At 41.5% G+C, this 14,095-nt stretch overlaps 1 protein-coding gene across 10 annotated transcripts in view; it reads right to left on the bottom strand.

Moving 5' to 3' along the window:
• The window catches only part of PLCG2 (phospholipase C gamma 2), a 90,012-nt gene that overhangs the window by 993 nt on the left and 74,924 nt on the right, over nucleotides 1-14,095 (bottom strand). For 9 of the 10 annotated variants that reach the window (XM_037877613.2, XM_037877614.2, XM_043526499.1 and 6 more), the window contains 6 exons: nucleotides 13,141-13,350; nucleotides 11,387-11,532; nucleotides 8,221-8,335; nucleotides 6,322-6,489; nucleotides 5,303-5,391; nucleotides 1,146-1,330 (listed from right to left, as the gene is read on the bottom strand). In XM_037877613.2, the coding sequence (XP_037733541.1) occupies nucleotides 1,146-1,330; nucleotides 5,303-5,391; nucleotides 6,322-6,489; nucleotides 8,221-8,335; nucleotides 11,387-11,532; nucleotides 13,141-13,350 (913 nt within the window). Of the gene's footprint in view, nucleotides 1-1,145; nucleotides 1,331-5,302; nucleotides 5,392-6,321; nucleotides 6,490-8,220; nucleotides 8,336-11,386; nucleotides 11,533-13,140; nucleotides 13,351-14,095 lie in introns of those variants that run through there. The other variant, XR_005222217.2, reaches the window with a different exon arrangement.

Below are 14,095 nucleotides of genomic sequence, written 5' to 3'. Positions count from 1 at the left end.
ACAAAAATGCACACAAGAACTCCTTTCATAACTCTCTATTTGCATGCTGAAATGCTGGTCCTTCTAGGAATATCCATTTTCCCATCTTTAAATATTTGGTCCCCAAATATTCCAATTTCCACACAGTTTACTACAAGGTAAGTGTCTCTTGAGGTGTGCTTATAATTATCACAACATATACTTACAGCACCTTCCATCCAGGGATCTCAAAAACACACCACACCCCAAGGAAGTGAGTAAATATCATCCCCACTGAACACAGAGACGCACCAGAACACAGAAATTATGTGGACTTATGAATAGAACTCATGAATCTCAATTCCCAGTCCTTTGCGCCTACCACTAGCCCATAATATTAACTCAGCTCAGCTCCCCACCTTCAGCTCTACCACAGACTCACAGGGTGACAGGATAGTTGCCAGCTGGGTTTTCCTTGGATGAATGCCAGCAGCACCTTGCTCCTACTGACCAATCATAACTCTGGCTCTGCATTGAGCTGTGGCATTGGTCACTTCTCTGGTTCTAAAGAGACCTGAAAGACTGGCCTCTGATTGGCTGGGAGGAAAGGATTTGACCCCCCTCCCCGCTTTAGGCTGGGGGAGGAGCAAAGATCCATTCAGGATCTCCTCCTGCTATAGGAAGGTCCTGTTCTCCCTGTACCCACCCATGAGCTGGGGCAAGGCTTAGGGCAAGGGGTCTTTTTTCCTTAGGATAGAGTCTGGGAATAACTGGCAAGTCCATGTTGTCGCTAAGACTAACCATTGTGTTTTCATTGGTGTTTGAGTCAAACCGGAACTATGTTCTGGTCCCACATGTTCCAGTATGTTTATGTCACAATGCAGTCTTTATGGTGGGTAATTTATTTGGTTGTTTGAGCTGGATGGTAGGAAAGGGTCTAAGCTCCAAAGATTGTGGCATTCAGTGAGTCACTGGGACCAAGAGACTCATCAGCATGGGCTGCTGGAGTCTGGTTCAGTGGACGCTCAAACTCCCTTTACAAGAGTGAAGCGTGACTTCTAGTCCAAGCCAAGTGGGCCAGAAATTATCTTATCTTAATAAAGCTGAAGCCTTTGTGCCATACAGGCTCCCTTAGATATGAGGACCCTTTTGGGGGGCCCTGGGCAGAATAAGGAGGATCAACCTACCTCCTGCTGCATGTCTCTTGGTACATTTGTAATTGGTTCTCATTCACACTGAATTCTTTTAGTAAGGCATCTCTGTTAGGGTTCCTTAAGTTCTGATGGGTGTCATACAGGAAGAGCTGGTTGTTCAGTTCTGCTTGGCGCTTCCGAAGCTGCCGACATGATGAATAAAGCGCCTCTTCGCTTTCCTTCAAGAGAAAAAGAACATCAGAAACCAATTCAGCATCTTACACAAGCTATTCTTCCCTGATTTTTCTAAGTAGTAGTTTGTAAATTATTTTTTGTAAGACACATGTGGAAACAAAATAAATAACTGAGAAAACACTGAAAAAAAGAAGATGCTCATAAAAATAAGCTTTTAAAAAAGGTAAGGTGTTCACACACCATGGTGATCAGTGAGAAATAAATGGATTACAGAGAAAGCATTTGATGACATATACAGGTATGCTGAGGAAAGAAGGGGAGGAGGCTGTGTGTTACGATTGCAGTTACTTTATCTTCTAATAGTCTTGAAACACTGGAAAGACATTTTAATTTTTGAAGGTTATATCTGATAGAGCCCAGTATGCAAAAACTACCAAGGATTGGGCTTATTACTAAGTCTCATTGCTTCCAATGGAGTTTCTTATTAAACTGCAAACGAAAGGTCAGATTCTTGAAACACCAAGCATTAAATGGGACCATTCATGGCCTTTAGTACTATGGCTAAGGGGGCAGATCCTTCACTGGTGTAAACTGTCATAGCTGCAGTGAAGTCAATAGAGCTATGACAGTTTACACCAGCGAAGCATCTGCCCCTTAGGATATGTCTAAACTGCAGCCAGGAATGACCCTCCCAATCCCAGCAGATACACTTGGCTAGTGGAACTCAAGCTAGTACACTAAAAATAATGTCAGAGGTTGCAGCTCTGGCAGAGACTCAGGCTAGCCACCCAAGTTCAGACCCAGGGGGTCAGGTGGGCTGGAGACTTCAAGCTGCCACTCAAGCCACTAAGTCCACATTGCTATGTTTAGCACGCTAGCTTGAACTATGCTTGAGCGGGTCTGTCCACCAGGCTGAGGGGTCCCAGCTGCAGTGCAAACTTACCCTTAATGTTTGCAGGATTAGGCCTTTAATTTGCATTTGTACTTGCATGTCATCTTCTAGAAAAAGGGCTCTCTCACAAACAAACAGTTCGTAAACCACAATACCCCTTTGACACCGGGAGCTATTTATGGACTATTTTAAAACATTATGCACACGGGTAATCTCATCTGTGTAGTGCCAATCTGTGTAAATCTTGGCAGGACTGGGGTCTTAAGTTCCGCACCAATATCAAAACATCCCACACCAACAAAGAAACATGCGACCAGTAAACAGAAGGCACTGTCACAGCAGACATACTAATAATCAAGCTCCTTTCACCCCTCAGTCCACTGGCTCCCCAGATGCCTAAGACAATGGATGAGCTTCACAACATGCTTACCAGGTTAATAAACTGTAAAATCAAGGATACACATACACACACGCACACCATCCCCCTGCACTACAGCTGAAACCGTGCTGCAGCTCCCTCTCTGGGGACGTCAAGGAGCTGCAGCACAGCCTCTCTGCTCTACCCTACAAAGTATGCATTTTAAAAATATGAAATAAAGGGTCTCATTTTTAAAGGGGACCAACCTCGCCTCCTTCAGTCATAAATGAGGACATGCAAATGGCCAATTGCTGATCACTTAGACAGCTACATGCCCTCATTTATTCTCACAAATGGCTGTATCCACCAACGCTGGATTTGAAAAGTAAGATTGAAGTGGACACTTTGGGAATTTCTGTTAAAAACACAAATGCCAGCTAAACTGATTATAATCTGAAAATGCTTCAAAAACAGTCATACTTTTGACAGCAAGTAAATCAAATTTGCAAGCAAATAAGACATGCTTCTAAATTTAAAAACTTTCTTAATACACTTACATTTCTAGACTATATGGAAAGACTCCAGTTAATTTCAATAGGAACAGGATAAGGGCTGACATGATAATTTATACACTGTTACAACATTTTTGCATCTCTATGTCTCAACAAATTTCAAAACCATCTGCAAGCCCTTTCATAATTTTAGATTTTCTCTCCAAGTGTATGCAGGTGGGGTTTCTGTATAAACAGATCTGTTATTAAATTATAACGTTTTGTGGAGGATTTTTTTTTAAAGCAGCGTAACAGATGGAAAATACCTTGATCGTTTTTATGATGCTTCTAGGTTGGTTTGTCAAAGGTTCTAAAAGTTTTATGACCATGGCAAGTCTTTGTTCACTGTAGACTGTCCAAAAAAAAAAAATCTTTAAAATTTCTCCCACCACTGCATCAGCATCCTGAGGTTTCACCACTGTAAATATACATTTGCGCTGCATCTCAATTTTGGTTTACCAAGCTGGAAGAAAGGGGACTGAGGCTGGGAGATGTGCTATAGTCAAAGGACTTGTTGCTGAGACGGTTGGGAGGTGCACGGCTGCTATGAACAACACTTTAAAAGACACCACTGCCCCAGGCAAATAATGAGTTGGATTTTTTGAAGAAAATCCCAGACACCAGGGATTCTCAGCATATTTACATATTGAACATGGATATCACTTTGTAAAGCAGAGTCACTATCGGTGGAGGGATTTGTAGGAGATGGCAACACAAAGTTCTATCTAGCCTTCTATGCCAGGCTCATCCCCATGGGATTTGAGACCTTACGTGTTTAAAAACTCTTTTTTAAAGGATATACATTTTATTTATTTTATTTATATACACAAGTCTCATATTATGACCCTCTCCCCCCTTCCGATCCCTCACCTTTGACCCCTTTTCTTCCTTGGGACCCTTCCTTCCCCCTCATGATCCTGACCTCCTGACCTCTTCTTTTCCCTCAGACCCCCCCTCCTTGCAACTCCTCTTTTCTCTCCCTTCTCCAGTGGGTAATGGAAAGCTACAATGGCTGCCAAGAAGCTGACAGGATTGCATACAGTCATTGCATAGGGGGTCTCGTGAGACTTTCTACACAACTTGGAAAAGAGTGTTTCCCAACTCCTCCAAATCTGCTGCTTCTCCTGTGAAACTGAGCATGACTGTAAATGCAATACCTTCCAGTTCAGTGTCTATGTAGCTGCAGGACTAAATCCCTCCAGAAACCCAGTGACTTACTGATGAGAAGCACATAGTTTTCTGCTGTAAGAAATGCAGTGGCCAGATTCTGGTGTCAGTTACAGCAGCTTGTGTTTGGAGTCACTCCATCAACTCCAGTGGGCTTACATCAATGTAAAGCAGAAACAGATTATTTTTTCCTCTGAAATTTGCAGTATGTGGGAGATCACCTTGACTCCCTAGCATCTCACTTGTTTCATAGAGCGTCTATCAAGCCTGGAGAATTGTGACTTGAAAATTTGGAAAGTGGAAAGAGCACTAACTAGACAAGATGGGTCTGGTTTAAAGTACTGTATGCAATAACTTTGGGTATCAATAGTAATTAAGTGCTTGTGGCTCACCCACCTGCCTGGCTGATTCCATTCCTAGGGATTTGTAATTTTTTTCCAAGAAGAGGATTATGTGCACACAAAATTTTAGTGGTTCAAACAGATGTTCTGTGAAGGCTTAAATGAGGCAGGTTTATCTGCAATGGGATCCAGTGCTGGGTCTCTGGTTTTTATGAAATATTGGCAATTATTGTTTTTACTTTTGCTCTTTGGCAAAGCCTTCTATTTTTCCCATAGATTGATTCTGAAGACTGGAGAAGGAATATATTCTGTCCTGAGTATCTACTGCCAAGTGAGGCTTCAATATTAGTGAGTCTCACCTCCAAGAAGGGCATACAAGCTTGAGAAGAGCTCTTTCCTACTGCCAGAGAATTAAATTCTAGCCAGTTTCATTCAAATCAAGGAGGCCAGCGGCAATGCTGCTGTGTGAGCAGAACATTCTTTAAAAGAGTAAGACATCTCTCCACCCAGATAGTGAGCAACTGAATTCTGGTTAATGAACGTTCAGGAACCAGTGTGAAAGACTTAAGGGTCACACAATATCAGGCAGAAATATATGAGCTGAACTGTCACCTCTTAGTTACCACAAAGGACTCACTGACCCATGCTCTGGGCGTAGCGGAAGTGATGAGGAAAATGTAACACACAGGAAGTGGCTTTGCACTTACCAGAACTTGCTGCATTTCACAGAAAACCAGAAGGGAAGCCAGCTCTGTATCTTCACTGTAACCATTTTTGAGCGGTACTGACCTAAAACCTGGGGAGAAGGTACACAGAGGTAATTAAAGTAAGGAGGAAGGGTTGCTTGCAGTTGGGGGCAAGCATGTATGGGACTGGGTAGATCCTTCCATTCTGCTCACCTGCTCCATTCCTTGGAGCAGGCAGAGCTTTGAAGTTTACAAGGAAGCAGCAGGCAGAGATGGGGTGACGAAGTTTTCCCACAGCCCTGCAAATCAAACCAGGTCTGGAGAAATCAGAAGTTAACTCAAGGGATGCCCACATTTGGATCAGCTAAAAAAGCAAAGGTAGAATCCAAGGTAGCAGAAGGATCTTAAGCAGTGATCTCTCCAGAACTCATTCTGGGCACACAATCACATTAATGAAACGGAGACTGTGGCAAAATGAATTAAATCACAGTAATCATTCCATAATCAAATCATTAGAAGGTAGGCACAAACACGGCACCGCTGATACTGTTACCTCTCCAAAATAAACCTATAACTGGGTGTTGAACAGGGTGGAGAACATCGATCCTTTTTTGGCATTTGCTCTCTCCTAATCCAGAGGGTCAGATTTAAATCTATCAGTCTCAAACTAGTGGGACCAAGAATGCAGGAGCTGCCTTTACTTCCCACTGTGAAACTGATCATACTGCAGTAGCAGGTTGTTCCATACCCACTTTCTCGTTGCTGATACAATTTGTTCTATGTAACTCTTTCCTCTTGCAGAAAGAATGAAAAACGATTTGGTGGTGGGCGATTCATTTAAAAGATTATTTTCAACACGTCGGACATCTTTGTTCAGAGCGAGGGTGTGGTATTTTCAGTTTAGAGTAGCTATCTCCCAAGGTGTGTTTCAGCTGGATGGGCCCTTTACTACCTAAGTTTTGAGAGCAAATGCGCAGTACTACCAGTTCTAAAGACCATGTTTCTTGCTTAACACTTTATGACACCCTACTGATCTTTACCTGATTTGATTCCTTTGATGGGAAAAGTGGCATGTGCTAAGAAGTTGGGGTCACTGAACATATCCTCCTCGTAAACAACGAAGCGCAGAAACGCTAGGTTAGGATCATAAATTTCAAATTTCACTTGCTCTGGACAGGGTACCCAAACTGGGTTAAGGCCATTGTCATCTGAAATGAAAAGAAAAAATTTTTGATATGATGCAATCACTTCCCTTTATGCACATACAAGTGTATATCCAAGGGCAGATGCTGGGATTATATATGAAGTCTGAAATTCCTTATCCCAGCTGTTTTTGTATGCCCACTCAAGAAGTTCTTCGGGGGAGGAAAGATCTATTTTAAAAAAATCTAAATTTAAATACATTTCTTCATATTTAATATATTTATATAAACAAACCTGCCTGGACATCTATTTTTAAAAGGTGAATTGCTTCCCACGCATTAATGAAAAACAAGCCCCAGGTCTGAGCTTAAAAACAAACACTAGCATGAAACATACTAAGTAGACAGATATGCACCTATCCAGTTTGCATACTCATTGGTGGAGTTTTGTGGGGTCATCTGCATGTGTGCTGGAGGCTGAAAATCTGGCTCTGAAGGTTGATACAAATATAAAATATAAAGGTCAAAATACTCTTCTCTGGGAAACACTGCAGTTTCCCCTACTGGTGCAGCTCTCTACTGAACATTCTGCACTCATTCCACACCCAGAATTTTGCACGGCCTCATCTGTCACAGAGAAACAGCAGTGCATCTAGAAATGCCAAAATCAGGCACTAAAATAGACAGCCAATCACATGACTTAAAGTAAGAAAAATCGTGGAGTAGGACCCTCACATTTAAAATCCTTACCCCAGTTTGGCTTTTAGTGTAACTCTGGCCCACACAGATACATTTAGTAAATGAACCTCATTTGCACACACAGCTCCATGAGATCAATGGGGGTATTTCCTTGACTTTATTGGGCTCTGGATCAAGACGATAATACTTTGCATGCTCCATAGCTGTATTACCACCCTTCTTGTCCAAGATATCGCCAAAGAAATGATCTAATCTTTGAACTCAAAACTAAATATAATAGAATCTTTCTGTTTGGAGTGCACCTTCAGAAACTGACTAGCATCTTCAGAAAGACAAGGTGGGTGAAGTAATATCTTTTATTGGACCAACTTCTGTTAGTGACAGAGACAAGCTTTCAAGCTACACAGAGCTCTGAACACTGCATCTAGCATCTTCAGAGACACTTTCAACTTACTCAGCAATTTAAAAATATGGAAATTACACATAGCCAGAAACTTAACAGAAATGCACATTATGAACCTAACACAGTTTAACACTTGCATGTTTCTCTGCCTGAATTTGACACAAAGTGAAGGTTCTAAAATTAATTGGTTCTGAGGCAAGCACTAGAGTACTAATACATGATCATCAGTTAAGAGCAATAAAGTCACCTTATCCTTCTGGTCTATGATATTTGTAAATTATAGATAAGGAAAAGATTATTTCATGGAAGTCACGAATTCTGTGACTTTCAGAGACCTCCGTGACATTTTCCACTTCAGCCCTGGGGTTGTGGGGAGACCCCGCAGCTCCGAGGCACTGCACGCAGCAGGTGCTGGTCACCCTGCCCCACAGCAGGGCTCCCGCCCTCCCTCCCGCTCAATCGTCCACCTGTGAACCCTCTACCCATTATTTTTAGTAAAAGTCGGACAAGTCACAAGCTTCTGTAAATTTTTGTTTATTACCCGCAGCCTGTCCGTGACTTTTACTAAAAATAACCATGACAAAATTTTAACCTTAATTATAGATAGCATGCATGATGGATGTCCTCTACCAATTTTATTTAGTGCACTGCAAATATAACTCCACTCCCACCCAGAAAGTTGTGCAGATACTCACTCACAACTGTTGTCTTGAACTTGCTATTATCACATTCGGCCCCACAAATCTCCACCTCTACAAATGGACAGGCAATGCTTCTGCCGGGTTTAGGCAGATGGCGAGCACCTAAAACCTATAAACGGACAATAGGTTATACCAGTATTTGAAAAAAACTTGGCACTGCAATTTACCACTGCTAGTGGTCTACAGAACTATTAAACAGTGCCACTGAAAAAGGCAACTATTTTTCTTATCAAATCGTCCTCAAGAGAGCACGCATATATGCACTTTCTCTCCTGGACGTGTGTAGATGGGTGTGTGTAGAAATATATATATTTGCAAACACACACAAGTATCACTGGCACAGGTAACTACACTTATAGTTAAGATTGCCCTACACTTTCCAATGTAAAATCCTGTTTTCAGTTGCTTATAACTTTGCATAACTCCAAGCTTAAACGATTCAAGCTAAAATTTTCCATGCTGAGTATCTGCCTCAGGCTGATGGGAAGGAGTGGCTTGTTTGTTTATTTTTAATTTTCAGCTAAAATGATTCAGCCATTTCCGAAATGAGATTAGAGAAAAATAGGATATTTGGTCTGTGGTGGGAGGGGAGAGAAACAAACAAAAAAAACCTCTTATAACCATTTCATTAAGAAGCTCTAGCACCTCCACACTCTAGAGCAGGGACTTGAAATTTGGCAAGGGGTTTCCCTGCTGTCAGGGAGGTGCCCATTGACATCCTTGTGAAGATACATGCAAATATGGCCAAGTTATAAGCCTCCAAAAAAAAAATCACATGCTCAGAACAGACTTGTTAGAATTTAGCAGCTAAATTCTCCAGTGATTCCATCTGTACTGGGCATGCTCCATCCCCTCACAGCTCTTATGTGCCAACTAGACTGTGCATGTGCCTTCCCTACAGTGAGTGAAGGGTTGCAGGGAGGCTGAGCAGGACTTTGCTTGCAACTGCTCTTCCCAGCTGCTAAGGGCCCACTGTGGCAGCAGACACAGAAACTGAGAGCAGGGAGGCTGTACCTCCTGTGCTCTCAACACTTCCCTGCAGGCATCATGGTGTAGAAGGAGGAAGGTGCCTGACTCAAATGCAGAGGAGTGAAAAATGGATAAGAGGAAAGGGAGTGCAGAGGGTAGACAATGTTCTGGGAATGAATCAGGGTTCTGTAGCAAAGGAGGTGGCTGTCAGTAGCTCTCCTACCTCATTTATTACAGTCATTAGAAGAAATGAAGGGGGGATTGCAGGAAGAGAAAGGATAGCTTCATGGTTAAGGAAATTCAGTGTTACCCTAGGTAATTGGATTCTATACCTGTCTGTGCCATTGAGTGCCTACGCGATGCTAAGCAAATCAAATACAATCACAGTTGGCCACTAATCGGGTGTTCATTTTCTGCATGCTCAACACGAGACTCTTGGGGTTTGATTTGCAAAAGTGCTGAGTGCTCATGACTGCAACTGAATTTGACTGGAGCTGTGCTCTGGGAATATGAAGTGCTATAAAAATTCTAAATATTCTGAAAAATCAGGCCCCAGGTGTCCCAAGATTGAAACCCAATTCAGTGGACCCTTTTGACAATTTTGGCCTTAATCTCTCTGTGCCTCAGTTCCCCTACCTAATTTCACAGGGGAGTTGAGCAGATTCATTCATTTATCTTTGTGGAGCACTCAGATACTATGGTGAGAGCACCTCAGAAACATCCATAAAGAAATTAATTCTGTATTCAGTATAGGGTTTGTATGGTATGTGGTAATAAGACCTGGACCCACATACTGAAAGAGGAGGGAAAAATTAATACTGAATAACTACCCATTCACCGAATGAGGTGAGATTCTGTGGAAAAAATAGTATGTGGCTATATAATTAAAGACTGTACCTCAATGTATACACAAGGGGGCTAAATCAGAGTTGCACAGGCAAACATAATTCTGGCATTTCCTGATTTGTGTGTGCTTATCTTTGCAATCTGAACATCTTTCAAGGTCGATTTTTTTGGATGCAATATATAGATACACACACAACCCCTTTCTCTTTTTCTTTCTTTCTTTCTCTCTTGCTCATATGCATTCAAGAGTCTGAATCAAATTTTCAGTCCAATTTTAAGTGGACCTCCATTCTTGCAAGCACAAATAATCTGAGGTGTAATCCGGCACGAGCAATTATTTGTGACCACAGTTCTGGTCACTTCCACATGCTGGTCAATGAATGCACTTGTAAATGCATGTCAATGAATGCACTTGACAAACATCTAAGTGACCTAAATCATGAGCATAAATAAGTATGGGTACAAAAATGTGTCTGCAAAAATGGAGAACTGTGTCTGAAAATCCAGCTCTGTATACCACACTTTCACAGAACATACAGAAGATGCCTCACTTCAAATGCCACAGTTCCACTCTCAAGATGACGAGATAATAGTGAGGTTCTGTACTCTTTTAGCACTTCTTACATTTTTTTAAAAAGCACTTGTTCTTTTGCTTTACTTTTATAGCCCGTGTCTGCATCCAAACTGCAGTGAGAAGTGGTTACAGTGTGTTTGTTCCTTACCATCATTTCTCATAAAACATATGCTATTTTGGAAGACGTCTCTCTTACTGAATAGCAGCTGAGAACACAAACAAGTTCAACTTACAGATGGTGCCAGGACCCACTGTAGTGTAATTTTCAAACAATAAACTCTTTTTCTTAATGAAAAATGAGATTCTGAAAGGATGAAGTGAACCAAAATAGCTGCATTTTCCCCTATTGTGTTAAAGCTAACTTTTTTTCTGACTTAGTTTCTTTTTTTCATTATAAAAACCTATTTCTGTCAAATTGGAAACCTGCTGAACTAATAACTCTGTTGCTAACCAGTCTCTAATCGGATCTTTTTAATGAGAACTAAGGTGGGGTTCAATGTAAGTTGATTTGATTTGATTTTGAATAGTCACCATATGCATTCCATTTTTTTCTGTTCTATATTCTATATTCATTGACTTGATAGAGAGAAACTTATTTTATTTCAGGGAAAGTAGCAGAATTAGTTTTATTTCTAAAACACTGAAATTTAAATAAAGTATGTTTTGGCAATTGTCACAGCTCTTGCTCTGAAAATATAATAGTTTTATTTGTAGTGAGTCATATAGACCTTTACTACTTGTAAGAATATATTTACAAAAGAAAATATTTACCCTCACTGTCAAAAGCATCTGCAGTTTCCTCTTTGATTCACTTGGCAATGGGTCATAGTCCTCATTTCGCATGCTTTCTGGCTGCAGAATGTATCCAGTCCGTCCATTAAGTGAAAACAAGGCATGGTTTATTTGCATGTATTTATCTAGGGAAAGAATGAAATAGCCATGACAGTAGAGTTCCCCATTTTATTAAATCCAAAAGGATGACAAAGTATCAATTTGATGGCTCCTTAGTACCATTCCCACTCGTTGCCACTTTCACAAAGACTAGGTGATGACTAATGTTTCATTTCAGTAATTAGAATTGATTGTCATTGGTCCACTGATTACAAATCTGAAAGAGACACTTGCATTCACACTGAACTTCATATCAAAGCCAAGAGAAAATTCTGTCAAACCAGAAATGTTGTGAATTTCCAATTCAAACACATTTTCCCTTGCCAGTGAACTGGTCAAAATATCAATATAGTAACAAATACAAGCTGATATCGCTAGAGCTGTGCAAAGGGAAAAAGCTACTTTCAGAAAACATCTGGAGGTTTTGAAAGGAACAAAAATGGAACATTTCAAAATTCCCCATGAAAGAAAATTCTGGAATTTTTTTCCAGGTCAATCAAAACATTTCATTTTGACAAAACTGAAATATTTCGTTTAGATTCTGGTCTTTTAAAAATAGTTTTATGATCATACAAAATTAAGAAACAAAATGAAAGTGATCTCAAAATGAAAAAAAAATCTATACAATTCATATCCAAAAATGTTAAAACAGGAAATGAAATTCTTGTGCACCTGACACAATTTCATGAAGTGTATCAATTTTAATGGCACTGTGTATTCTGACACCAAAGTTTCTCCAACCAGCTCTTCTAGTATCTCTTGATCATTAAATTGAGTTACTCAGTTAACACAACACAGTACAATGTGAAGTAAGCATAGGCGCCGACTCCGTGGGTGCTCCGGAGCTGGAGCACCCATGGGGAAAAATTAGTAGCTACTGTGCACCCACCGGCAGCCAAGCTCCTCTCCCCACCCTACCTCTCACCTCCTCCTCCACCTTCTCCCCTGAGCGTGCCGCATCCCCGCTCCTCTGCCTACCTCCCAGCGTTTGCTGCTGCCAAACAGCTGTTGGCAGTGTAGCAAGCTCTGGGAGGGAGGGGGGAGGAGCGGGAACGTGGTGCGCTCAGGGGAGGAGGCAGGGCTGAGACGGGGATTTGGGGCAGAAATTGGAATAGGGGCAGGGAGAGAGCGGGGCAGGGATGAGAGGGGGTGGGGCCGGGCTGGGGGAAAAGGGGGGGGTCGAGCACCAACCGGCGCAAGTAGAAGTCGGCGCCTACGGAAGTAAGACGGCCTGATCCTCAGCTGCTGTTAATCGGTGTCACTATCGAAATCAGTGGAGCTATGCTGATTTACACTTGTGGTCGTACATGCCAGTCCAACACCCATTAAAGTTAAGAGAAAGACTCCACTATTTCAAAGGAGTTGGATCAGGTCCCACAAGTGAACTCTGCAGGGTGTATGGAGATGAATTTTCTGGGATCTGCCCGAGTAGCCAATCCACAGAGTCACAAGCAAACAACTCATATAGTTTCAATCCTCTCAAGCACTCACATTCCTTCTTCCATCTATCTTCCTTCTTTAGTAAGATATCAACCACAATGTCCAGAGTGGTGGAGAAACTAGAGGGGGAACTTCTTAATGGTCAATTGAAAGAATGAAAAACAAATTAAAGCTCCTCTTTATGAGAATGTTACCTGGGGTCTGGAAATTAAGAGACACCATCTGGGCGCCACAAAACCAGAGGCGAAATGGGTCATAGTTAGATGAGTCAACCCTCTGTCCTTTAGGGTAGACCCGCGTCAGTCCCTTTTGGTTGTATTTCAACAGCTCACCAGGCTTCTGCCTGACAACACTTTCAGCTTTGTTTTCCACAAAAGAACGGACTTCTCTGAAATCAGGATTTTCTACACAGGAGGAGGGGAGGAGAAAAAGGCAAAAAAAGGAGAAAGAAACCACCATTTATTCTCCATTTCCACTGGAGCCTTGCTTTACCTCATCCTTTAACACAATAATTGACTTCTTGTTAATGCACACACCGCAAGTTGGTTGAACATCAAGTCTGAAAATTAAAATAACCTGTCTGCCTGACAAGTTCTCTAACTGCTCATTGTGGTGGGACTGGGTGAAGGCTACAGTGTTGTTCTCATCCCGTCACTGCTAATAATGCTCATTTGAGCACTGCAGCACATCCTTTCCTGTATGTAAGTGGAGGAATGGAGGGCAAGCCATGGTTAACAACACCTCAAATCTACCTTTATGGCTTACTGCAAGCATTCACAAAGAATCTTAAGCAGGAAGGGGATATTTGTTGGGTATTCCATGGATCTGGTTGCAATGGCAAAAACCCAGCAAGTAATCAATTTCAGTGTCAATCCAGAAATTTTTACTGTTATTGCCCCACATTCTCATTTACATTAAGACATCTTCATGTCACTCCAGTAGCTTCAAGGGGTCTTATTGTAAGTGACAATCAGACCGTTACAGCAAAATATTACATAATGTAGAGCAAGTCTATTTTAGATTGAGTTTGTTCCACATTTTGTCCCAGACTTGAGCCTCGACAGGTTGAGATGTATGCTCAAAACAATTCTAATAACTCACTAGATTTTACCTGACACTTTATCATTTGAATACTATAAAGCTCTCTCC

This window comes from Chelonia mydas, chromosome 12, assembly GCF_015237465.2.
Source record: "Chelonia mydas isolate rCheMyd1 chromosome 12, rCheMyd1.pri.v2, whole genome shotgun sequence".
Classification (NCBI taxonomy): Eukaryota; Metazoa; Chordata; order Testudines; family Cheloniidae; genus Chelonia; species Chelonia mydas.
The sequence above is the reverse complement of the archived record's forward strand: the minus strand, read 5'-3'. Positions and strand labels throughout refer to the sequence as shown.